Source organism: Zosterops lateralis, assembly GCF_965231275.1.
Source record: "Zosterops lateralis genome assembly, chromosome: 14".
NCBI classification, from domain to species: Eukaryota; Metazoa; Chordata; class Aves; order Passeriformes; family Zosteropidae; genus Zosterops; species Zosterops lateralis.
Window position 1 is genome coordinate 11,017,280 of NC_139774.1, and position 25,726 is coordinate 11,043,005.

At 41.0% G+C, this 25,726-nt stretch overlaps 1 protein-coding gene across 1 annotated transcript; it reads right to left on the bottom strand.

Moving 5' to 3' along the window:
- Positions 1 to 1,008: 1,008 nt before the first annotated feature.
- GFPT2 (glutamine-fructose-6-phosphate transaminase 2) lies at positions 1,009 to 18,236 on the bottom strand. The gene is made up of 19 exons (XM_083871994.1): positions 18,187 to 18,236; positions 13,569 to 13,676; positions 12,847 to 12,945; positions 12,033 to 12,158; positions 11,436 to 11,494; positions 10,794 to 10,928; positions 9,338 to 9,399; positions 8,106 to 8,185; positions 7,724 to 7,841; positions 6,879 to 7,042; positions 6,270 to 6,365; positions 6,069 to 6,166; positions 5,606 to 5,726; positions 5,293 to 5,450; positions 5,031 to 5,145; positions 4,298 to 4,425; positions 3,481 to 3,648; positions 2,881 to 3,042; positions 1,009 to 2,274 (listed from the first exon to the last, which is right to left on the bottom strand). The coding sequence occupies exons 1-19, from the start codon at positions 18,191 to 18,193 to the stop codon at positions 2,230 to 2,232; spliced, it is 2,049 nt and encodes a 682-aa protein (XP_083728120.1). The 5' UTR covers positions 18,194 to 18,236; the 3' UTR covers positions 1,009 to 2,229.
- Between the last annotated feature and the right edge of the window lie 7,490 nt (positions 18,237 to 25,726).

Here is a 25,726-nt window from a genome sequence, read left to right on the forward strand (position 1 = left end):
ACGGCCAATCGCAGCCCCCGCTGAAAGATCTCAGCCAATCGGGATTGGGGGCGGGACCAGCTGGCCGCTATATAAGGGAGCGCGCTAAAGGGCCGCAGTGACGGGTCCGCGCGGTCCCGCCCCCGCAGTGGTGTCATTGTATGACGTCAGCATGTCACGATAGTTGTGACGTCATCGCATGACTTCAGGCCCTCAGTGGAGTTGTTGCGTCATTGGCTGACGTCAGCCTGTCACGACAGTCATGATGTCACTTCACAGCAGTACCGTGTCACGGCCGGCTGGGGCACCAATCCTGCTGCCGGCTCCTCACAGCTCGGGCAGGCCAGAAGCCCCCACGGCGGCACGGTGACGTCCCATGGTGACATGGTGACATCCCATGGTGGCACAGTGACATCCCATGGTGCCATCCCACAGTCCCAGCCTGTCACCACAGCACAGCACACCACAGCAGGCCCAGACCTGCCGGTGCTGCCATAGCCCCCGAGCACGCACTGCCCACACCTTTTCCATAGGGATGGCTCAGAAGAGAAGGGATTTATTCCCTCCCTGAGCTATTTTCAACTCAAAAATCATAGGCCTTCTATCCATTCCATACCCCCTGCCTCGACACAAGGACTGCTTCTTTTTAAAACAGGTGCGGCCTAAAAATAAACTCAATTTTCCACCTCTCCCAGGACTGATGAGCACTTTCATTTCTGTCATTTCTGTTCTCACAGATGATTTTAGAAAAACGCAGCTGTAATTTTTTTTAATAAATCCATTAAATGCTGCATATAGACTAGATGACATCAGTATGCTTTGATAATTCCAGTCTTTAATATGAAGAGAATACTAATTCAAGAGTAAAAGGGGCCTTTTCATCGCTTACCAGAACATGTTAGATACAGAGTTACATATTCCTGGCATTTAGGTCAGATTAGTACTGAATTTTTCGTTATGATTTTGGTTCTATTATGTGGTTATAAAAAGTGCTAAGCCAGTTTCCAGTAACACTTTCAAGCTCCTAACCTAAGTAAACATTCAAACACCTCCACTTAGAACCAAACTTGCAGAAGAACTATCAAAGAAAACTTGACTATTGAAGTATTTAGTTAATAAAATGCAGAAAAATGAAATACTATGCTGTCTGGCCGTTTGGAAATAAAAAACAAACAAATGAGCAGAGAACTTCTTGTGTTTATCTACCTTATTTTTTTGCAGGTTTATAGGGGCTCCCCTACTGCAAGTTGGCTCACAACTAGCAAAGTGTGCTTTTGCAAATATATATGGTACTAAAATAGGACTTCCTTCAGACCAAAGATAGAAGTCATCAAGTTAAAAAAAGAAAACAAAACAAACAACCCAACCAAAAATGAAACAAATAAAAACCCAAACACACACACACACACAAAAAAAAATCAAACCACAAAATAAGAAGAATTATATAATCTTTTAATTGCATTGTCATTTCATTGTACCCTCTTCAAACAAAAATATCACTTGAAAGACATCCAGTTCCCTTATTCTGTTGCACTATACATGTTATGCAAATAAGAGCTGGGGTGGCATACAAAACAAATGTCATTCTGGCTTTTCAAAACAGTTGAAAGAAGCAGAAATTTAAAACATAGCTGGGAATTTACAGCCACAGAAGAACTTTGCAAATAACTGGTTAAATACAAAACACGGATGCAATGGGGGAAGAGAAGCTGGGAAAGAAGAGGGGACAACAAATTTCCAGTTTGAGGCTGAAGAAGGAAAATCCCTAACAACTGTACAGAAGTATCAACACGCTCAGTATTTACATTCTGAGCATTACCAATGTTACAGATAAGCAATGTACTAAAAAATAACTTAAAAAAAGCTATACAAATTGTACTTATAAATACTATATCTTTGAAACTAGTTATGTAGTGTTGGCTAAAAAAAAGTTCACAGTTACTCTGAAGAGAGCTGTATATATATATATATATATATTGCACAGTAAAAAAGTTCATTCAGTATACCATGTGTAAACAATTTTTATCTTCTTTGGCAATTTCAGGACTTAGAGAAGTATTTGCTGTGAGCAAAAGCACTTGGGTACAAGGCACATCAAAAGCTTTTAAAGCTGCAAGATAAATCCTGACACTTTCCAGTTAGCACTGTCATTCTCTTTAGAAAAAAACATTTACCTATCCATTCAGAACAACACATTCTACAAGTATAACACAGAGGTCTGGTGACAAAGACATCCGCTGTTCTTGGCTCTCATTCTACAGTAACAGATTTGGCCAAATTTCTTGGAAAGTCCACCTAGAATGAAGAGACAGGCTTTCAGTATGACAGAGTAATACTGACATTCTGCATTTGACAGTTCATTTAGTGTGCTTTTTCAGACTTCCTAATGAGTTCTGCTTTATTCTAGACACAGTAACACACACACAAAACAGACTGTAGATCTGCAGATAATGACTTGCAGCTGAATTCATCTGTGCTTCCAAAACCCTCTGAACAAATACAATTTGTTTTGTAGAGGGTACCTTTCCAAAGCAGTCATTACCAAACTGACACACCAACACATCAACAAACCAAGCTGTACAAAGCACTGACCTATTTTAAGTCAAAGCACAATATCACATTTCAAGATTAGGTTCTCTGAAACTAATTGCACTCTTAACTAATCAAACTAAGCCAAAGAGCTTTATAATTTTTTTAGAAGGATACTAATTAAAAAATACGAAACTGAAGAATTGGCACTGAAATGCCACCTTTGTAACCATAATCACTATGAGACTCACTAGCTATTTTCATAGCTAGTGAATCTTAGATATGCCATATAACTGGGTCTCTCACTTTACACTGGTAGGAGGAAGTTCAAAACTTCACTAAAAAGGAGTGTTAAATATGGAAAACACTTACATCATATCCTCTGAGAACAGCCAGGTGGAATGAAAGCAACTGAAGAGGAATGACACTCAACACTCCTTGAAGGCAGTCAACTGTATGAGGCAGCTCAATGGTTTTGTAGGCAAATTTTGAGCTTTCAGTGTCTTCTTTAGAGCACAGAATGATTGGACGACCCTGAAAATAAAATTTCACATTGTTAAGTGAAGAGCTAGCCTAGAACTGTTTTGAAATATTGTTCACAGCATGCCTGTATGTGTTTGAAGATACTCAAGTAGCTAACAAAGGCAATGCCAGACTTGCATAATGGCTCTTGACTTTCACTTTCAATTGTAAGATTTGAATGTTTTCACCCTATAGAATTTCAGCATTATTTCATTTGCTTCAAAACAGAAAAACCCCAAAACAAACAAACAAGCCTTATGAAAGCAGTTTTAACTGCTGATGTTGACCTGTAATAACAACCTGCAATGCAGCTGTAGCATCTTATTTATAACTTAATAACTAACAATAATCAGCAGTACATCCCTTTCCAGGTGCACAGGCAGCAGCAATGCAGGGTGTACAATCCCTTTTCCTATGACACAGCAGAAGTTAATTAATTGGACACTGTACCTGCCGAGCAGTGACCTGTTGCAGAGCATTCTGGCACTTGGTGAAACAAGGATCCTTCATGATCACCATGATAACAGGCATTTGTTTATCTATTAGGGCTAAGGGCCCATGTTTCAGCTCACCAGCCAGGATACCCTCCGAGTGCATATAGGTGATTTCTTTTATTTTCTAAAAAAAAGGGAAATGCCTCAAGTTAGTACTAAATCAGCTAAAAATACAACAGCCATAAGAAACAAAGCACCAAGGCTGTACCTCTGCTACTTAAATACATGTACCCAGTATCAAGTATTAGTGAAAACACACCAGTGGCTGCTGGGATTTCTAGCAGGCTGTGGGCAACAGCAGAACTCGCCCATGCACATGTAGTAACCAACAGGAACTTTAGGAACTAAACACTCAGCACAACCTTGTGGCTACTGCAGTCTACTTTAACACTTTTATCCTCTGAGGGATGGATACATGTCCATTTTACCACAACATTCATAACATAATTCATGACTTTCCTGCATGACCATCTCTTCTCAACATCAGTACATTTTGTGTTTTTCTGATGTTGTTTTCAAATGGGTCAACAACTTAAATTCTTAGTTTCTCGTTTTTAAATAGGCTCATTAAATACTGTGTTTATTATGTGAAAGAAACAGGAAACTGATCCAGGTTCACCTTATGTACATGTTTAATGAAAGGCTCCTAGTTATAGACAACAGTTCTACTGCAGAAGAATTAAATTGTAATAAAATACTATAAATAAACAATCTTGCAGAAATGAAAAAAATCTTATTTTAAATAATATTAAACAATATAGAGAAGTTCCTACCAAAGCTCCTTCCAGACAAGTGGCGTAATTATACCCACGACCCATAACCAGCAATGACCTTTGTTTGTACAGTTCAAGAGCCAAATCATGTATCTTCTCATCCAAGGACAAGACTTCTTTAATCATTTCTATTGAGGCACAGGAAAAACAAAACAACTTTTTTTTTAACTGGAAAAAATAGGTTGGTTGTAGTAGAATGTTCTAATTATCTAATAGAACAAATACACTTAATACAATTCAGCTACTAATTCAGCAACTTTGACTGGAGTTTAAGGATATTTTCTCCAGCCTCACTTATAGTAATAAATTTAAAGTAACTATTGGTTTAAGCAGTGGTCATACATCCCATTTGAATTTCTAAAGGAAGTTGTGAAACATCCATTTAAAAGTCCTCTTTAATTAGTTTCCTTTTATCTATCCTGATTTAAAGTGGGAAGCTTAAAAAATTTCAAAGTATGAATTTAGGAGATCAAGTAATATTTCTCTTACAAAACTACCATACTGTAATTAGAAAACCCAACCCATGAGAATTCCAATCTTCCTGCCAAGTTTCTTGGAAGAGTGCTTGTGAAATTGGCAAATAGTGCAGAAACAACCAGTCCATTTTTCCCATATTGTCTGCCTTTCAGGATGAGGGGGAGAGTGAAACTTAAATGAGAAAGAAATATCCCTGAGTAGTATTTTACACTGCCAACATCCCCTATGCCTCCTCAAACCCAAAATATCAATATACCTGGCAATGATTTTAGTCCACTAATGATTTCCTGTCTCCTTTTCTGCAAGGAAATTCTGTCTTCAGACATCATTAGGCCAAACATTACAAGAGACACAAATTGGCTGGTGTAAGCCTGCAGACGAAACAAAAACATTTAGCAGCTAATTCTGGTGAAATTAGCAGAGAGTGAATATGATCTCAGTTTGAAGTGCTGCAATTAAAATTTGAATTGTATTCCACAGGGCTGAAGGGTGAAAGACAAACACTGAGCAGCAATTACCTTTGTGCTTGCTACACCTATCTCAGGTCCTGCATTGATGTGCACACCACAGTCAGTCTCCCTGGATATTGAACTTCCAACTGTGTTTGTGATGCCAACTGTCAGAGCACGGCGTTCTTTACAGTACCTCAGGGCCATGAGTGTATCTGCAGTTTCACCTGGAAAACATTCACACCTTGACATAAAAAATGATTCCTGAAAAGCATCAAATTCTACACAAGTGTGTTCTAAATAACTGTACCCAGGCTGACAGGATGCAAAGTGCAATGGAAAGCAATCTTAGAGCACTCACACAAAGGCAAATGCAGCTCACCTGACTGGCTTATAAAAAAGCACACGTCATCCCTGAACACAGGTGTGTTTCTATCCAGGAAGTCACTGGCAAGTTCCACCATCACTGGTAATTCAGTTAATTCTTCCAGGACTTGTCGAGTCTGTATTCAAGCAGAACACAGCATTTGTTAATATTGCCACCCACTAACATTTGGACATTTTACAAGTCAGAGAAAATCTAAATAAACTCTTATTAGAAAAGCTGGTAATTACAGCTCACCAGAGCTTTAAAAACCAAGTCGGAAAAAGTTAACTTCTATCATGGTAATTAATGGCATTGGAGCATTAGTAAAGAATGTGGCATTAAGGAAAGGCAAATAAAAGGGTGAGACCCCTCAATGAAAGACAAAGCCTGACACAGAAGAAAAAGCAGATGAAAAGCTGTTGTCTGAGACCCCCGCAATTAAGTTATATGTGCATTTCAACCAAGGCTGGGAACATACAGCAACTGCAGCGTGGTAACTGGTCCCACAGCCAATAATGATCAGTCTACGGCACCTTCTGATTTCTTTCAAATGATCCTTCAGTCCCCCCAGAAGAACTGCAAACAAATAAAGACACATATCAATGATGGTTTTCATTTTCTAGATAGCATATTTACAAATTTCAAACTTAATGTAGTTTGAAAGGCTGTTCTTTATTACCTGTGCTGCTCTCAAAATTCACCCTGCCTCTCATTGTGTTGACAACTGATTCTGGTTGTTCAAAAATCTCCTTTTGCATGAAGGCACTGAAGTTACCTGTTTACAAAAATATGACATGGCAATGCTTGTTATTTTAAGTCTATTCCAGTTACAAGAGAACTTTTAAGACTAACTTGACTGCGTTAGCCTAAATGAAAGCTTAGTATAGGCAAGAGGAAAAGAAGGATGGATAGGTCACTGTGTTTGGTGGGTTCCATTTCCTGATACTGACAAGATAAATAATTTCCTTCATAAGGAAACATCTGTGTTCCCCTTCAGTTCTTAATTTACAACCAAACTTTGCCAACCACTACAACACGTTAACATTAGTTACATTTTCACTAGATACTGAAATGAATAGAAGTATCTATGACTTTTCCAAGGCTAAAATGGATAGGGTCCCAGACTGCCCATTCTCTCTTGGTCTCAAAACTTGGAATTGTCAGCTCCCAGTACAAACAGCCTGAATAAAAGGTAATTGTCACAAAAAAATTAGCAGTTTCCTGCCTCATCCACTACACAACAGTAAGTATCCATCTTTGATATTCATTTACAGATGTTTCAACCCACCCTTCATGATTTGCTGCAATTCCATCTGCAAGGTCTGGATGGCCCGGGAAGGATCATCACTAGCTGAGCGCTTCAGACGATGAATCGAGAGCTTCCCATCAGTTACAGCTGCTATGTCATCATCTTCTAAGAAAATCACTCTGTTGGTGTGCTCAATGATAGCACTACAGAGAAAAAAACAGAAGCAAGACAAACATGACACGTCAGAGTTGGTAACAGCAAAGCAATTAAATATGCCACAAGAGCACTGCCAGCCCTGCTCCTCTCTTCCTTTTGGACAGAACTGCAGACAGAGCCATCCTAAAGGCAATGGCTCCATCTGCTGCTCCTCCTGCACTCTCACAGCAACCCACGGCAGGAGGCTCAGAAGCCACTGCAGCCATTCCTGCCGGTCTGAAGTTGCCTCTCAGTCTCTTTGATGGATCCTGCTACTCTTGTTTCCAAGATAAATGTGTGCCTGATGTCCAGGTTCCTGCCCAGCTTGGAACTACAGCACTATTCTCCTCCTCTGATATGTGAATTGAAAACATCACAACCCCAACTAACCTACGGTCTGCCCAAATGCTCAGCTGATGAGTGTCTATTTGTACCCAAATTACTTTCCTACACTGAATGTATTTCACATAGAGGTCAGCAACTGACAGGTATTACACTTGAGGAGGTTTGTCAGCAGCATTTAAACTGCAAACATTTTTCAAGCCTGGGGGCTTTCTGATGTTACCTGGATTAAAAGCTCTTCTTTCAGAAAGCCATTGTACAAGAGCAAGGCAGCTTAGATTTCCAGAACTATCTCACTTTTAAACAAAAACCCACTATTTTCAGCAAAGCTGAAGTACTGTTACTACCTTGCATCTGAAGCAAAGAAAAATTCTACTGCTTTATCCCCAACAGCATGAAGGCAGGTTGAGCTGTCCCGTCTTTTCATTTGGGAGTTGCAGATGTTCTTCACATTCTCAATGTTGCCTATTAAAGAAATGGGACATTCTAAATGCAAAAGCAATTCTACTCAAGTTAAGATTGCAGACTATACAGGTTTAGGGTCTCACAGTTACAGAGATAGGTTGGGGCATGGGACTTTCACATTCAGTAGTATAAAAATATCTCCAGCCAAGAAGCTATTTGGGGCATCAGCTGGTAGTTTTATGGTACAAAAACCAATTAACCTAATTTCTAATCATAAAGTAATTTTAATTCTTAAAAATAATGTATTTTTGTTTATCAACTTACATGTTCTATACAAAACTGGAACCTGTTCAGTTGAGAGCTTGTACTTGCTCCTAACCCCAATGAGCAAAGGACTTCCTCTCCTAAGGAAATGAAAACACTCAAGTTTATAAAGAGAAATGTGCATATAAAGAAGTTACCAGACGTCAGTGAAGCTGAAGAGACAATATCCCATCCAGCTTCCTAAATAGGAAGAGCCTCCTTTAACCATGTCCTAAGGCCATTATATGGCAGGAGTTATATAAACTTGGTTCTTCACCAAATACTATTACATAAGGAATTACCATGCATGTTGGTGATTCTTTACCCATAAACTACATCCAGGTAGAGGAAAATGTATATGAACCAGCTGTTTTCTTTCCAGTAATCAGAAAACAGCTTAGTACAGGGACCAATTTGAACCAAACAATATGCTGTCATGCTTTTTAGAATTGAAATACTATTACACTCTTTAGCCTTTCAAACTCAGAAGCATCAAATATTCCTACTGCACCTCTGAAACCGTAGAATATTAAGACTATTTCTTAATTATAGGGGCTACATGTCACTGAGTACCTTATTAAAAAAAAATCATAAGAATAAAAGAACAAGTCACACTCAGATTACAAGATTAGCTTCTCTTAAATCACTCAGCCCTAAAAAACCAAACGTTAACCACATCCAGAATAGTTCATTTCAGAAGATGTTCTCCAGTTGGAGTGATGGTACAGCTGGCTTTTTCAAAATTTTAATGTAGTCTTATTTTAGACCACCAAAGCAATGGGCTCTTGGGTTGTAATATAAAACAGTCTTTATTCCCATCACTTGCTATTTTAATCACTTGCTATTTTAGTATCTTTACATTTCCTGAGAGTTATTTTTCAAGTTGTAAATAAAAGTAGAACTTATACCAAAAGACACCATAAATGCTATGACAGCTATAGAACACTATTTGTATAACCTGTTACTATAATGGTCTTTCAGCCAACATGAATATAATTATCTCAGTCTTTACTCAATGGGAACTAAAACTGAACAATATCCCTTCCCCCTTCCCTTTTTGATAGAGGAAAAATGTTACCATTCTCTTAATACAAATTTAGAAACACCAGATACACTGAGATTCTTTATTGACTCACTGATTTTGGTTAATTAAGCACTTTAAACATCAATATTTTAGTATCTTTAAGAGAGGCTGGCTTTTTTTTTAACCTAATATAAATCATGCATTATGTATAAAATGGACTTTTACTAACCTGGTGGCAACAGCTTCACCTGGGTAATGGATGCTCTTGAAAACCAATGCAAAAGCACCTTCCTGGAAACAATGAACACAAAGGAGAAAAAAAAAAGATCCTAAACAACTTATCTCAAATAGTTGCATCTCATTAAGCTGGGGCCCCTCTCTGAAGAGGCACTGGAGGAGCTGCTATCAGGAATCTCTTCCTGGAGGGCAGACTGCACCTTTAAAGGAATTGGCCATGGAGCAGAACAAGCTGACATGCACATTAAAGGTGCAACAGCTGAAAGATCGGGAAGTGAGCACTTAGACTCTCTTTATAAATAAAAACAATAAACTCTAATGCAAAGGTTATGAAAATGTCAGAGATGTTACTCATAATCAACATGAAGGCTACTAGATATTTACTTTCACTAAGACCTTCAATCAGAATTTGCATGTAGTTCATTATCATGTAGTTTCAACCAAAAACCTGGAGTTACTATTTCTAGTTCAAGCAGCAAATTCTCATTAATGTATTTCAAAAACAAAACACAAAAAAACAATCAAAATCAGAAACAACTCTACAGTTGTACTAACACAGCTGGCAAACTCCTGGAGGAGGATTCCCAAAGCAGGAGCCAAGGCTCCCACACCCTGCCAGCAGGACAGAGATGGTGACATTCCCTCCTCCTCTCCCAGGGCTCCACTCAGAGCACTCTGCCTCTGTTCTGGGGTCAGGTGAAGCCTCCCTTCCCCTCAGCTCTGTGGCTGCTCCTTCTTCACCCACACAGGCCTTGACTTGGTGTGGATTCCAGCCCTGCTCCAAGGAATCCTACAGAGCTGCTTTAAAGAGGAGATGGGGAGGTGAAAAGAGTGTAAGAAACTGCAGGAAGGGGAGGGAAAACATCTGCCCGGAGACTGGGGGAGGAAACAAAGCCAGCTTTCTCCAAGTTTGCAGTGCATCTATCAAAGTTTTTAAGCATTCACATACTGAGTAACAGTAGACTCCCACTTCACAGTTTGGAAACCAGTCCAGCTTGTTAGATCTATTTCCAAATAGGAGAGCCAAGGCATTGGCCAAACTTGAATCACAGCAGTGTTTCAACACGATCAGAATAACCTTCAGGAACACACTGCCATTTATGAGAGATTTTAACCCCCAGAGGCTCCTATTCCTTTTTTAAATTAAATTGCTTCATTAAAAAGCTGTTTTAACTTCTTGCTAAAAACAAAACAAAACAAAAAACTCAACAAATAAAAACTGCTGCTACTGCAATTTAAAGATTTAACAGTGAAAAGCCTTTGAAGTCTCCAAAATTTTAATCTCATTTCTTGGTCTATTAAGCATTATTTAGAAGCCTAAAAGTGTTATTTGCACCATCTTCTAAGAACTCCTGCAGAGGATCTAAATGCATAAGGCAGAATGCTAAGGAGCCCCACAAGTATCTTATAGTGTTGTACAGGAATAAAAAAAGTAATTTCCCACTTACCAACTGTTGAATAACTCTCTCTACCAAGGCTGAAAAACTGGTGTCTTCGCTTTCTCTGTTGTCATACATGTATTTGATCAATTTGGGGATTGTTTCTGTGTCCGTTTCAGATTCAAATTCATATCCTTTGCTCTCCTGAAATATCATATAGAAGAGTAAAAATTGTGTGCATCCTCAGGCAAGAAACACTGAAGAGCCTTTCAGCTGCTTCCTACCAGAAACTGCAGTCAGAGCTTGGAGCACTACATTGGACCAGAGGATATATATCACTATAGATAAAATATAAGGACTTATCATATCATAGATATTCTTTGGGAAATACTGGAATAAGACACATCATAAGACTTGTTTAGCATCTGTCAAGCACCAAGAGACAGGAGGGAGCCCACTCTGCACACCCTCTCAGAAAATCTCAGTACAAACTGCTACTCTGCTCATAAACACTTTGCATTTAGAACTACAGGAACATACTGCACTTCACCAGCTCCTAAGTATCTTTATTAGGAGACTCTTTCACACAGCTTTTCTATAGATTATATCTAAAAACTTGAATTCATGTTCCACCAAAGTGATGAAAGATCTGATGGCAGTTTGGGGGAGTATTAGCTTTCTAGTTTTAGATTTGAGTTGCCATAGACTCACCAGAAATTTTCTCAGGTCCTTATAGTTTGTGATGATTCCATTATGGATGACAACAAATTCTAAGAGAAAAATATATATATATTCATGAGCAAGAAACAATTAAGATATTTAATTCAGAACACAAAATTACAAGGGAAAAAATGCTGAGAAGTACACTTGAAACCACTTGCTATAGCTTTCAGAGCTACAGTTTATCACAACATGGACAACTGAAAGCAGAAGCTTACAAATTATTGATAGAGATCTAAACTATGCCTAGTAGAGCACCAAGCCATGTCAAATAAAGAATGATATGAAATCTCCCTTTTCTGGACCAGGCAGTATTTACACATTCATATTTTCAGTCTTATCTTTCAAAACAAGAATGTCATACTTCGATTAACTTGCAATTTTCAGAGAACACATCTCATTAATTTTTAGTGTTACTTTAGCCTGAGAAGAGTCTATTTCATTTTAAAAGTGTCTGAGCTAAATAGAATGGCAACAGCTTAGCCCTAGTATAAAAAATAGATACCATAACAATAGTAAGAACATATGTGCTCTGTGGATTGAATCATTTCAGATTCATGTGGTTCAGGTGCTGCAGAGATTACGTACCATTCCTTTTATCTGATCTCTGAGGGTGACTGTTTATTGCACTTGGTACTCCATGGGTCGCCCAGCGAGTGTGAGCAATTCCAAAATGTGTTTCAAAATCTGTTTTTGAATCCAGGTCATCTTGTTCTATACAGGAGAAATTCAGTTTACTGAATAATTAATATTGCCTCTCTCCCTCTTTCTCTCACACACAAAATTAGTAAAGCACAAAGACAATTCCTACAGGCAAAACTCTAAAAGCTATCTTCTGAGGTTTTTTCAAACCATTTGCTTTCTTGACATTACACTTCAGAAAGTTCAAGCAACTGTGATTAAAGCCTTGTTTGCCAAGACAAGAGCATTTTTAGCCAATACTAACAGCCAGGCTAACAGACCCCATTACTACAAATTATAATGTAAACGTATTAAAACACAACTTCAGCCTTTCACAGATGGAAGCACTGCATAAAGCAGATTGTGATGACAGCCAGCTGCTTAAATAGTCATAAATTCTGTCAGAGTGCATGTTTCAGCATTTCAGCCATGCAGCACAGAAATCACATGGGTAAAGCACCAAAGGAGCCCAGGTTTTGAACAAAGGAGCAACCAAAAGAAGGGAGTTATAGACTGACAGTTTCATGGGGCTGGATCTGAATATCAGGTTGCTTTTTAAGTGCAGATTTGAGAGGCGCAAAAAATTTAGCTGCTTAGATTTCCCAATGCAGTTATTGCTGATGCAAAATCATAACTGCAATTTTATGGTCTGAATTTCTTCTGAGATGCAGATGGTATCTGACTGGGAAGCCAAAGAAAAGGGGTCATTTTTAACACTTACTGTACAACTCTTCTTCCAAGGCCTTTACTTTTCCTCTTTTCTTAACCAGTTTGATGAATCTTTCTTTATCTTCATTATTATTTCCATCAATTGCCACTCCTACAGCACAGAACACAGTCATAAGTGTTATTTAAAGCATGAAATACACTAGAATGAGGAAAAGGCTGAGAAAATATAAACAGGGACATGCACCACTGAAATGAGTATTTTTAAATTACGGTTTAAATGGATATATTTGAAGTCTGTTGTTAGACCTATGCACGTTCAAATGAAATTACATCAAGTCTATATCCACTGCACAGAAGTAAACATACATGAGCCATCTCAAATTGTATTTGACAACAGACTGAAATATTTTTCCTGATGAAATGAGCCAACTCAAATTTAAGACAAGTTTAATCTTCCCCATCCTTCACTGGGATTCACATGCACGAAAAAGGCTGAGGCACAAACTGCATGGCCCTGTAAAGAGATCTTCTTCCACACCCTGTTTGTTTTGCTTACGTGTACTAACCTCAACCATCCAATTACTGAGCTAAACAACCAATTTTAAGTCCTGAGGAAAGCTGTAGCATTCCAAGAATCAAGCTAATTAGTTCTGATCTGTTAATCTGTAGAATAAAGAAAGAAAAATCCAAGAGGCCAGACATGGAAAGTACCAAGTAAAGTCATGGAAGGAGCTACTGGTTGCTAAAATTAATTTATTGAGTTGGTTAACATACCTGCAGAGTCATATCCTCTGTATTCCAGTCTCTGCAATCCTTTTATCAGGGTTTCATATATTTCCTTCCTAGTGCGAGGCACTCTGTAGTTTAGATAAGCAAAAATTCCTGTTTAAAGAGAAAGGGGGAAGGAGGGGGGAAAAGAAGCAAAGGGGTTATTTTAAAAACTTGCATCACTTCAGACTCAATTTAAAACTAGTATCAAGGAGAAGTCCTAGGGGCATCCAACATCCCATTTAGTACAATTCTTTCTAATATATTTTTAAATGAGAAGTTAAATACAATAAAGGACTCAGAACCCTCATTTGAACACACAACACATAAATTTTACTGGCGAGTTTCACTCTCCTCATGTTACCCACCAAGAGTTAACCAGTTAGGAGAGGTTAAAAAACCTCTACTTTTCACGAAAACCACAGCTGAAAATGGGAACATTGTGATCTATTTCATATCCAGGCATTCAAAGAAGGAATATATTCACCAGTACTAACACAAGGAGACTTTTGTAATCCAAGTCGTGGCCTTAAATACCCATGGGTAGGTACGAGGCACAACATCTATTTCTGAAAGGCTCCAGCTTAATCCTGCGTGCAACAGTCACTTCAGCAGAGAGAGAATGGAGAAGAAAACATGAGGAAAGGGCAGAAGTCAATAGGGTAGGGCGACAAAAGAAAGAAACAGAAGGTACAAAACAGGGTCGCCCAAAACACCAGCACAATCCCGCCTGCCAAACCCAGCCAGGGACAAGAGCCCTGGGGCTGCCCCGGGTCAGCTCCTCCAGAGCATCACAACCAGACCTGAACCCACTCCCTGCCTGCCCGAGCCCCAGAGTCTGACCCCTCTTCTCTTCAATAGACCAGTCATCAACCAAGAAGAGGCTTTTTTAGTTCAGGGCTTGGCTCCCCACCCTAATTTTTTTTTTTTTAAAGTACACAGACTTTTTTATTATTATTATTATTATTTTTTTATTAGAAGGGTGTTGAGGATCTTGTTTCATATTAAGAAAAGGTGTAATAAAAGAGTCACCTGCAAAGGAAAACACAGCCATTCCTTTTCTCTGCCTACCGCTCTTCCTGGGACTGTGGCATTTAAAAGGATACATTAGGCCTTTTTATTAATTCTTGCAATTCTGTACCCCAAGAAAACAGAAACAACTAATTTCACTGTTTCAACAGTTTCTCCAAGCAACACGTCAGGACTGGAGACTACAGTTAGAAAAAAACCCAGACTTTAAGAACTGAACAGATAAGCAGTTCAGACAAGTGTTTCAGATAGAGAAAGCCTTTGTTTGAAATTTAACACCCTCTTCCTCCTCAATTAAGGCTTTTGGACTGTAAATGGCCGTAGTGAAGAAGCTGTTATAATGATACACCAATAAATCTCCCTTATAAATATTACTGTGAATTTGGTTACTCCACTGGTTTATAAGACATTAATACTGATGATTTGACAATGAGACAAAGAGAGTATTACATTTGCCTCTGAATGTTTTTGGAAAGATTAAAGGGTGGATAATACTTTTCTGCTTCAGAAGTGAGATTTACGAGGAGCTCAGCCTAATTATTTCTAGCGCATCCAACATTAACGGAGACATTAAGACAACTCTTGTATTTAAGGAGGTATTTGGGAATTTGAACTGCTTAATACTGTTCTTCATGGATGCTTTGAAAAATAATGCCTCTGGTTATAAGCAGTCACTTTGGACTGAGAGCCTGTTGATCATTTTTCCAGACAGATATTTACCGTTCTCTGGCACCAACCATGAACCTCAAGAGCAGCATTCTTCAATTTCTTCAATACAAATTTCTCAACATCATTCCAAAACATTGCCACACACCTCATTTCAGATCCAGCTCTACTTTCTAGGCCAGATTTCACAATGAATTTAAGCCTCAACATCCTTCTATGTTCCATGTGGCATCTTTCACTGCACAGAGCTCCAGGAAGAACCTTCCTCTGGGACCATCCTTACAATGCTACCAGTGTGCTGCAATTGTTAAAAAGATCCTTGTTTCCAGGGAATTGGAGCTGCACCTCCACACATGCACTAGAAGATACAGAAGTCACCAGAGGCCATTTAAAATGAAAACAATAGGCTGCAGCCTGACTTCAAAGAACATGTTATAAACTCTTCCAGTGAAGGGAAATAAATCTTACTCCAAGCACTGAGAGTAACACTTTCTCTAGTATGTTTCTGTTCCATGATTTATCCACTCACGTATTTTTTCCCTCCTCAGTCATCATTTTGGCCAGATTTAAAGCACATTACTGAACTCACATAGAAACAGCTTCTGATAAAGACTCCTTGTATCTTAATTCTTTCTGGAAGCACACCAGTATGACTGAATCTCAGTTGAATCATACTTATGATAAGAGTTTGGTGATGCTAACAAGTTCCTTTATGACGGCCTCCCCAAGGTATTAGATGCCATTTCCAGATCTTGCTTCCCTAAGAAGACTTAAAAACATAAAATCCAGGAAAAGCGCCCAATTGTTTTACTAGGACATGACCCTCTTGATCTGAATTTTAAATCTAGTTTATTACTTTCCATATTCACAGTTTGCTTAGAAGGATGAACTAGGTCAGTCATGTAAGGCTTACCTTTAGAAGCAGATACTAAAAACAGAAAGAGAAGGTTGCTAAAACATTACTAAAACCAGCTTCAATAGTGTGCAGACATTGAATACAAGGCTCTCGCTTTACATGCATATCAAGACTTTAGAGCTTCCCCTTTCAGGATTTACAAGCAGAACGTCAAAAGGAGGAAAAGTAAATTGAGTACTTTTTGTGGAAAAATTCCACAAGAACTCCTGCAATTGCAAGACTTTACCAAAATCAAGAAGGGGGCAGCCTATACTTGAAATTTGAACACAATTATTTACTTTTTGAAAAATAGAAGGATACCTCTGTTGGGGTAAGCACATTCTTGATGCCAGAGACTTAGCTTTAAAAAAGTCTCAACTTCATATCCTGATGAAGCTAACTTTGATTTAAAGGAGTTCATCAGTTTAAGTGCATCTTGACTATTGTTTAAGCCCTTATATATACTTCAGTATATACTTTAGCTTGAATACTTTTGCTTGAATACTTTCGCTACACTGTCTTACACGTGAGAATGATAACATCTCAACTTGGCTTCCTTACGAGCATGTTTATAGCAGTATTTATGGCCTACGTATTTTCAACACATAAACCAAGGGCTATAAATCTTCATGTGCTACCTGAAGCCAAAGAAAACACAATAGGGCTTATAATCAGCACTAAAACCTGGAAAGATATGAAAAAAAAATAAAAACAACAACAACAAAAAGTGATTTTGAAACTGCTGTTGCAGTCTGAAGAACTCTACACTCCCTGTAGAGATCAGGAGAGCAGGCTGGGGGATACCTTTCATGAAAAGAAGTGTAATATAAAAGGTCTCTAAATGCTGATGGGAAAAAAACCAACTCTGCTGTCACCCTTCATGAACTCTCAGCCATTTCATACTGAGTCACTTGCTCCACCCCAAGCTGGACGTTCTGCCGAACTCCTCGAGCCCTGTTAACACCATCACTTCCCAATCAATACGCAGCCCAGACATGCAGAGTTTTGGATATTATCATTACATGTCTCAGGGCTTTCCGTGAATACTCGAAGGTGGCTCGGGCCCTGCGCCAGGTCTCTCACCTGGAGGGGTTTTGTTTAGAAGGCATCGGGTTTGTCCCATTGATAGTGATCTGTCACGTAGGAGCTCAAACAACAGGAGCTGAAACAATATCACCTCGTGATTCCATTAAGTGAAAGAGGATTCCCGAGCTCCTTGTTCTGTCTGAGGTTACAATTAGAAAGGATGTGGAGGCAAGGAAAAGATACCTAATTCAGAAAGCACAATTTTGGGAGCAGCAACTCAACTCACTTTCAGTCTGCATCCCACAAAAGAGGTTTTGTTGATGATAACTAAGAAGTACAAGTGCAAAATTTTCTACTTTCATCAGACCTGAGAGGAGATGTCAGGGACAGACAAAATTTCGCTAAATTTTCCTCCACAACTAAACACAAGTGCATTAGCGGCTTCTGAACCCGCACCTCCATTCCCATCTGATCCAAAGCACATCAGAGCAACTGTGTACACGCTGTACATCTTTATCTTCTCGTCTTTATGAGATAAAATGAGGTGAATAAACTCACAACAGCTAAGAATTAAACTCCTTCACTGCCTTTGTTCGAAAACCGCAAACTCTCCCTTATCGCAGCCGTTGGGAAGTGACTCACGATTGATCAATTCCTGGTCCCGGGTTAGGAAACACAGCCCAGCGCATCCCGGGCATCAGAGGCAGCGGGACCAGGAGCAAAGGTGAACCGGGCACCCCGGGACAGCGGGAACGGGACCATTCCCATCCCAAAAGCCGGGACACGCCGCCGGGCATGGGGGGCTCGGGGAGGGAGGAACGGAACGGGATCGCCGCTCCTGGGAGAAGAGTGGAGGGGCTTCGCCTTCACCTGCCAGGCGCCCCCTGTCCTTCCCACCCCCCGAAATGGACACAGCGGGGCCAGCCCCGAGCGGACCCGCAGCCCGACGCCGCTGGGCCCGGGACAAAGCGGCCCTTGTCCCCCCGGCCGGGCTCAGCCCTCACTCACCGCACATGATGGCAGCGCACGGCCCCTCCCGCTCCGGCACAGGCGGCTGACGCCGGGCTGGCCCCGCCGCCCGCGGCTCTTATAGCCCCGGTTATAGGGCCGGGCCCGGCCTGCCTCCCCCCGCCCCCTGCCCGGGGCCCCGCGGGGGCTGAGCCGGCCGGGGCAGAGCCAGGGATGGGGAGAGCCCGGGATGGGCAGTGCCCGGCCATGGGCAGAGCCCGGGATGGGGAGAGCCCGGTAATGGGGCAGAGCCCGGTAATAGACAGAGCCCGGTAATGGACAGAGCCCGGCCATGGGGAGAGCCCGGGATGGGCAGAGCCCGGCCATGGGCAGAGCCCGGTAATGGACAGAGCCCGGCCATGGGCAGAGCCCGGCCATGGGCAGAGCCTGGTAATGGGGAGAGCCCGGCCATGGGCAGAGCCCGGCGGAGGGAGAGCCCGGTAATGGACAGAGCCCGGCCATGGGCAGAGCCCGGTAATAGACAGAGCCCGGCCATGGGCAGAGCCCGGTAATAGACAGAGCCCGGTAATAGACAGAGCCCGGCCATGGGGCAGAGCCCGGCCGTGGGGCAGAGCTCGGCCGTAGGAGCCCGGCTGGACCGCGGTGACCCCCGCCCTGCCCGGCCCGGCCCTGCCGAGCTCTGTACACGGGGAGCCAAGAGCCACTGAGCCTGGGAAGGACCTCCCAGATCACCAAGTGCGCTAAATGACAACCATTTCTTCAACACCTCCAGGGATGGGGAATCCATCACCCTCCTGGGCAGGCCGTTCCAATGCTTGGCAACCTTTTCCATAGAGAAATTCTACCTGATGTCCAACCTGAACCTTCTCTCTGGCACGGCTCTAGGCTACATCCTCCAGTCACATCAGGACAGGATGAATGCCATGTCCACCTCAGGTCTGGGTGACTCAGGCCGGCTCAGGGATTTTCGGGGTGACAGGAACCCTGGAGAGACCTGGCTGTGTGCCCATGGGCAGCACAAGGAGCAGGGTTTGTGCACTGATTCTGGTTTCCCACCTCGCAGTGGTGTGGAGAAACAGGACAGGTCTGTCCTGTCAGGGCAGCGCCCCTTGAGCTGGGCAGGGGAAGGTGTCCCCCATCCTCCAGCCACAGGAATTGACACACACTCAGCAGCCACCTGTGTCTGCACAGGCAGGACCGGGAGCACCTGCCAGTGCTGAACGTGGTCACTGGGCTCACCTGAGGGGGAGCCTCAACTCCTGCTCAGCCCCTGTGGTCCTTCCATGCACTTGGCAGAAGAGAAACTGTTCAGGAGCCTTGTCCAGCCTCTGCCTCCTGGCCCAGGCTCTCTCCTAGGGGCAGACATGGCAAGGAGGAGGAAGGCCACAGCCCCTGGCTGGGGTCAGGTCTGCAGACAGGGCCCATGCAGAGCCTCGAGCTTTATCTTCCTCTAAAGAAAGTCATCTCTTATCTCACAGAGCCTCCTCCAGACAAAAGGAATGAATGGTGGCTTTTAAAGAGAGTGCAGCACACTTGGACTGACAGCGTTCACAGAACAGCTGAAGCTATTCTTCCAACAAACATGACTTAAAAATAAGCAGGTTCATGAAATAGTTTCTTCTTCCTTATTAAAAGTACCAAAATATTTTATAGACATAATCCTGGTTATCTCATAGACTTCTTGAAATTCAAGTGTGAGGTGTCTTATTTAAGCTAGATTTTAATGGCTCTTTTCCTCTTGCATTTATTTTGCAGGTCATTTTTTACCTAAAGTAGTGATTCCCTCAAACTTTTTCACTTTTTGTCTCGATGGAGAGGTTGAATGAAGGATAAAGATTGGAACATTAACATTTCAATTACATAAAAAAAAACCTTTTTGTGCCACTTTAAGAAAGAGAAATTTTGTCTCAGTTTTAAGGTAAAAAATAGATTTGAAATATTTTCAGGTCATAAAATTAAAAGCATTTAAATTATCTTATAAAAAGGGACAAATTAAGTGTATTTTTCACTTAATGTGTGCACAGCTATGCACACCATGCTCCTTAAAAACCAAGATTGTTTTCCTTCCCCCAGTCTCCCAGAATAAGACCAAACAGGCCATGATTTGTCACCTTTGCAGTCCCAGCTCTGTCACTGACCTGTGACATCAGGCAAGTCATTTTGACACTCCATTCCAGTTTTTCTTCTCTGCTTAGGTAACTGCTCCTCCTCTAAAGTAACCTCTCATCTTGTTTCCCCCAGCCCAGCCCGAGTGAAGAGGGACTTTCCCAATCACAGCTCTGTGTGTTACATGGCATTGCTATTTATATTAAATATATACAATAAAGGAAAACTTCCTATTTGCTCCTTGTGGAGCATTTTAACTAATGAGGGATGCAGACAGTAGGAAAGGAACACTTTTTTTTTAACATCACTGCAATACTAATTGCCAAAGATCACGAGTTAGAGCCCAAAATTCCACTCGTGCAAGACATTTCATGTTTCTATGTGACATTCCCAGGGAGAAAACTAAACAAAATGAGACTCAACTGCATTAATTAATGGTTAATGCATCACCTTGATAACTTATCAGTCAACACTTCCCAGATGCATCTGTCTGATCCCATTTGGCTTTTTCATGACATTTTGGAAGTGCATTAGAGAGTACACTAATTCTTTTTACTGGTGGGTTTGTTTGGCTTGAAGGACACATTTTACAGCACTCAGATGAGATGATCAAACTGATCCCATCTCACAACTTCTTAAACTTTAAAAGCCAAAATATTTGAAAGTATCACCTACTGTATTCAGCATAAGGATCCAGAAATTCTGGAAAAGTGCTCTTCTCATGAGATCATTTAATAAAACCAAACCAAAACAGAGCAGTTCTGACAGAGAGTTTGTAAATTGAAGGTTGCAATTTTCCTGTCATAAGAGACAGGCAACTGATGAGTAATAAGGAGGTCAACTGGTGCAACTTCCCACTAAAGTCTGAACACAAACCTGAGGGGCACCCAAAGAATCAGGAATTTTTTTCCCAGCTACATTTTTCTCTTTTTTTTTTTTTTTTTTTTTTTTTTTTTTGTCTGTAACAAGTGATCAAAAACAGAAGTAGGAAACAGTAGGGTACAGGATGGAGATCACTGTATCACTGTTTTAGGTAATGAGGAATTTGCCTGGGGCACCAATAGGCAAAGGAGAGGAGCAATGAAAATCATTGAGCATGTGGCTGGAAAGAGGAAGGATTTGTGTTTAGGCTCCCTCTGAACCTAATACAGGTACTAGTTCTCACAGCATTTATGACCTGCCCTGAAAAGCAGCCATCAGCATTTTAAGGACAGATAGTTCAAACTGCATTTGCACACTCAAGAGGTCCAGATACATCCCTTAATACCTTGTTCTGTTCTGTTCAGTTCCATGGGGACTGGATTTCCTGGTGAGGAGTTTCAGTAAATTCCCTTGTCCCAGGACAAGGAAAGGACCAAATCCCTCTCATTAGTAAACAGGTGCAGGAAATAAGTAGTGGATGTGGAGTGCAGAAGGGAAGAACTGTGATAAATATCAAGAAAAAATTAGGAAGAGCAATGGCATACAATGGAACAGGCCCCAGAGCTGGTTTATGGCCCTTTCACTGGTGACACCACTGGAATAGACCCTGTCCTGTGAGTCACCACTGAGTGACCTGTGTGTGGTGTGAAGGACAAGGGGTGACCAAACGGCAGTCCCAACTCCAGCACTTCCATGATTATGGCTAGGTTATAAAACTCCTTTTAAAGTGCCTTTTTGAACTGCTCTTTGAGTGGTTACAACATTTTCTGAGAACTAATAGCCTGTCTCTAGATTAATACTAGAATACACAGCACAAGTTCTTATATAAACAATGAAATCCATTATTTTAGTTTATATTATATATTTTTATATTACATGTAATTATCTATAATTTATTCAGAGATTTCTTGCTTCAAAATGTGCAAGTTGAGAGCCTAAAAGCAGTGACTGTACATTACAGACCATCATCCCCCTCAACTAGGCTTCTGCACTTCTGCAATTTTTATGTATTACTCTGAATAAAAAATATTTAACACATGGACAAATTCTGAACATTCTCATCACCATCACTTTCATTTTAACAAAATTAGACAGTGTTTTTCCCTACTAAGGCTCTCAAGAATATTTGGACTGACAGCTTGGTCTGGATCTCTCTGTTTTCTTCCCAGTCTGATAACGATGACTGCTGTTAACCAGGAGTCACTCCAGTGAAGCTGAATTTTACCAACAGAAAATATAAAAATGAAGTGCTCACCTTGCTGGCATATGAAGAAGGTCAGGCTGAGCTTCAGGACACCTTCTGCCTCCATCTCAACTCCACAGTGAGTCTGGAAAACAACTAGCAAAGTCTTTGAAGTGAAAACAGCAACACCTTTATTCTGCAGAGAAGTTCAAAAGAGATGAAAAAAATGTTTGTTATTTTGATGGTTCTCTCAGTTGAGGTGTCAACTAGCTGCTTACCTAGGATCTGTGTAGGGCTAAGGCATTGGTATTTTCAGTTTAAAAGTAGGTAATAATAATTATCAGCTTTTAATTTGAGAACAGGGGAGAGTTACTTAACTAATCTTAAATACTTTAAAAACCATGAAGGCACATTTAGTAATAATTCATCTAAAGCATTGTGTTTTAAAAAGCATCAAGTGGTTTCCTGAGGTTTTTACATAAATTCTTCATAACAGGAGCTGCAAATAAATTGATGGCAAGTGTCAGAGAGAAAAATAAATTCTTGGAAAAGTCTACAGATTTTTCAAGCCAGCTTTCAGTAGGGGATTAGTTTTCCCAGCATATTTTGTGGTCCTTCAGGTCAAGAGTGAGGAATGCTGACAGACTAACACAGGTATCTGCATACCTGTCCTCCCCTGCCCCATTTCTGGGGATCAAGTCCATCTACTCAGTATTTTTCATAAATTTGGGGTTCTCTCAGCTTACATGGGGTTGGAGGGAGCAAAGCTAGCTACTTACAATAGTTGCAGAAAGCATGTTCACGTAAGAAGTCAAGAAGCTTAAAATCAAAAGATGGAAAAAGCACTGCAAGAAGTTAATTCTCTCCAGTAATGCACCAAAACATGACTTGGCTGAAAGTGTTTGAACAGGGAACTGGTCACAGAACCAAAAAACTGCTGCAGCTCCTCCATATGGCTCACACAGCTCCATCACACCCCACACAGGCCACAGCATCACCTCCTTCTCCTGCACTGAAGGAAAGCCTCACTCTCCTTCTCCAGTTCCTGCAGAGACCTCCTGACAGCAACCACCCTCTGTGTGCAATAATTCTGCTCTCCCCCAGCTGCACTGGCTCACTCATCACTACAGAGCAGAGCAGAGTGAAGTGTAACTTCTGCACTGTTCTGGGTAATTTTATTTCTAAGCATTATCAACCTTGCTTGCTATTTGGGTAAGAACAATTTCATTTCATTCTTCTCTCATTTTGTTTTCACAGCTTTAATGCTTCAAGGATTTATGCTGGCCTTTGAGAATAACACCTCTGAAGACAGAAAATGGCTTTGCTGCTGGCTGCCCTCTGGTTTGCCCTTTAAAGAGTTCCCTGGCAAGAAACTTCTGATTTTGCAAAACACATACCTGTACTCTGCACAAAGCCAAGCTGAATAACAGTCCAATTTTCTCCACTGTCTCACCCCTAACATTGTTTCTGTCACCACTGCCCAGCAAGAAGCTGCTGGAGCAGCAGCTGGAACGAGCTGGAGGGAGGCAAGGTGTTGGGAATGGGAGTTACCTCCAAACAGCTCCAGTTATCAGCAGCTCTAGGCTGAAAGAAAACAAATCCAAGTTTCTAAAAGCAGCCCATATAACAAGACGCATCTGGCTTTACCTCACACATTCAGATCTATTTGTTTTATCTCTCCTTATCCCCAAATCCCAATCTGTCCATATCCCCAAATCCTAATCTGCCCCTATCACTTCCTTCTAATTGAGATAGGCATTAAAGGGCTACATAGGGGAACTTAAACACCACCTCTTCCCCCTTTTCTCCCGTTTTTGATTAAAATAAATAAATCAAAGGGGGGAGCCAGATTAAGCTAAAATGGACTGGACTATTTAACACTCCAGTGCGACTATTTATTTTAGAGGAGGGTGAAGGTAAAGTACCCGAAGTCCAAGCACAGGTAACCAGGCATTCCTCAGCTTTAATAAATAAAAACCAGTTATGATAGATATGTGATGCTGTTGTCTAGCAACTGATAAAACATTGAACAAAACTCTTCTCACAGGTGAGTTATTTTCTGTCCCAGAGTCACAGCTATTCTGATGATGTCTGCTCTTGCCTACAGATTCTATATTTCTCCTGAGCTTGACACAAATCACAGCTACAGCTTCTTCAAGTTGTTTTTCTAACAGCTTGTGATCTTGTTCTTTTGGCAGTTTATTCAAAGAAAAATGGCATTAACTCTGCTTAAATAGAAGTTGTCATTTTCTTTCACTGACAGTTAATGACTCATCTACATCTCTGTTTCCAGGGGTTCGGGGTCATTAGATATGCCATAATCTACCAGTTGTCAAAATCAGGTTGCACATCAACATTGGTGGAAATAAAGGTATTGCACACAGGAGATTCCAAGATAACTTTTCTATCACTAGCCATATGCAAAACCAGTTCACTTTCAGGATTTTTTATCTCTGTACTAGACATTAGGAAGCACTTTAAAAAAAAATAATTCAGTGCATCTGTTTGTTTACTACACACAACATTGCTATGGAACAGGGTGATGGGGACCACTGAGTAGAAGTCACAAGTTGATCATTAACAGGAGCACTGCTCTCCAACCTGTGAAAATGTGCGGGATGTTATCCTTAGGTTAGCCTGGAATGGAGGAAGGGTTGTGCAGTGAAATGGCAGCTCCCCCATGGTGTCACCTCAAGTGCACGTCCCACACCAGCCTCTGCTGCCACTGCCCCATGGGCTGCAGAGTAAATCTGTCCCTGGCAGCTTCTGCCAACTACACAGCCAAACAGCTCTCAGAACCAAGCTATGAATTGCACTGTTTTACTGCCAGTAAAAATTCCATGTATTTTCTCTTTTTTCTTTTTTTTTTTTTTTTCTTCTTTTTGGTTGTAAATATAGTTTTCCTCTATTAAGCGCAGGAATTTTGTCTTACTGTAAAAGTAGAAATCCCCTTTGGGTTTCACTGACTCAGATGGACTCCACCGAGTCCTGACAGCTCCAGTTACTAAATGGATTTAGAACTTCGTGTTTAGAGTATCCCATGAGATGCATGAAAGGATGGCATCCCTGTGGGGGTGTTCATGCTCTTGCACTGCAAAGTTGCCTTTGGCAAGGGAAGTTCCTGTGGTATTGTCATTGGGCTCCGGGTGCTTTGGTGTGAACATACCAGATGGGGTAAATCGAGGACGATGTTTTGCTTCAGAACTGAGTTTTCTGCTTTTAGTGAACCTACAGTTTACCTCATCCTTTTAGCTGGGCAAATGGGAGACCAGATCATGGGTTTGATTCTCCACTTTTAACTGTCCTTCTTTGAGTTGTGTGCTGAAACTGAGCATGTACTTCTTAAATGTTTCCTACTGTTTCTGCAAT

Excerpts from the sequence above, each read along its gene's own strand:
- GFPT2 (XM_083871994.1), bottom strand. Across the intron at positions 12,159-12,846 it reads CTTGGAAGAAGAGTTGTACA|AACAAGATGACCTGGATTCA; the intron begins GTAAGTGTTAAA and ends TCTCCTGTATAG. Across the intron at positions 11,495-12,032 it reads GAGATCAGATAAAAGGAATG|AATTTGTTGTCATCCATAAT; the intron begins GTACGTAATCTC and ends TTTTTCTCTTAG.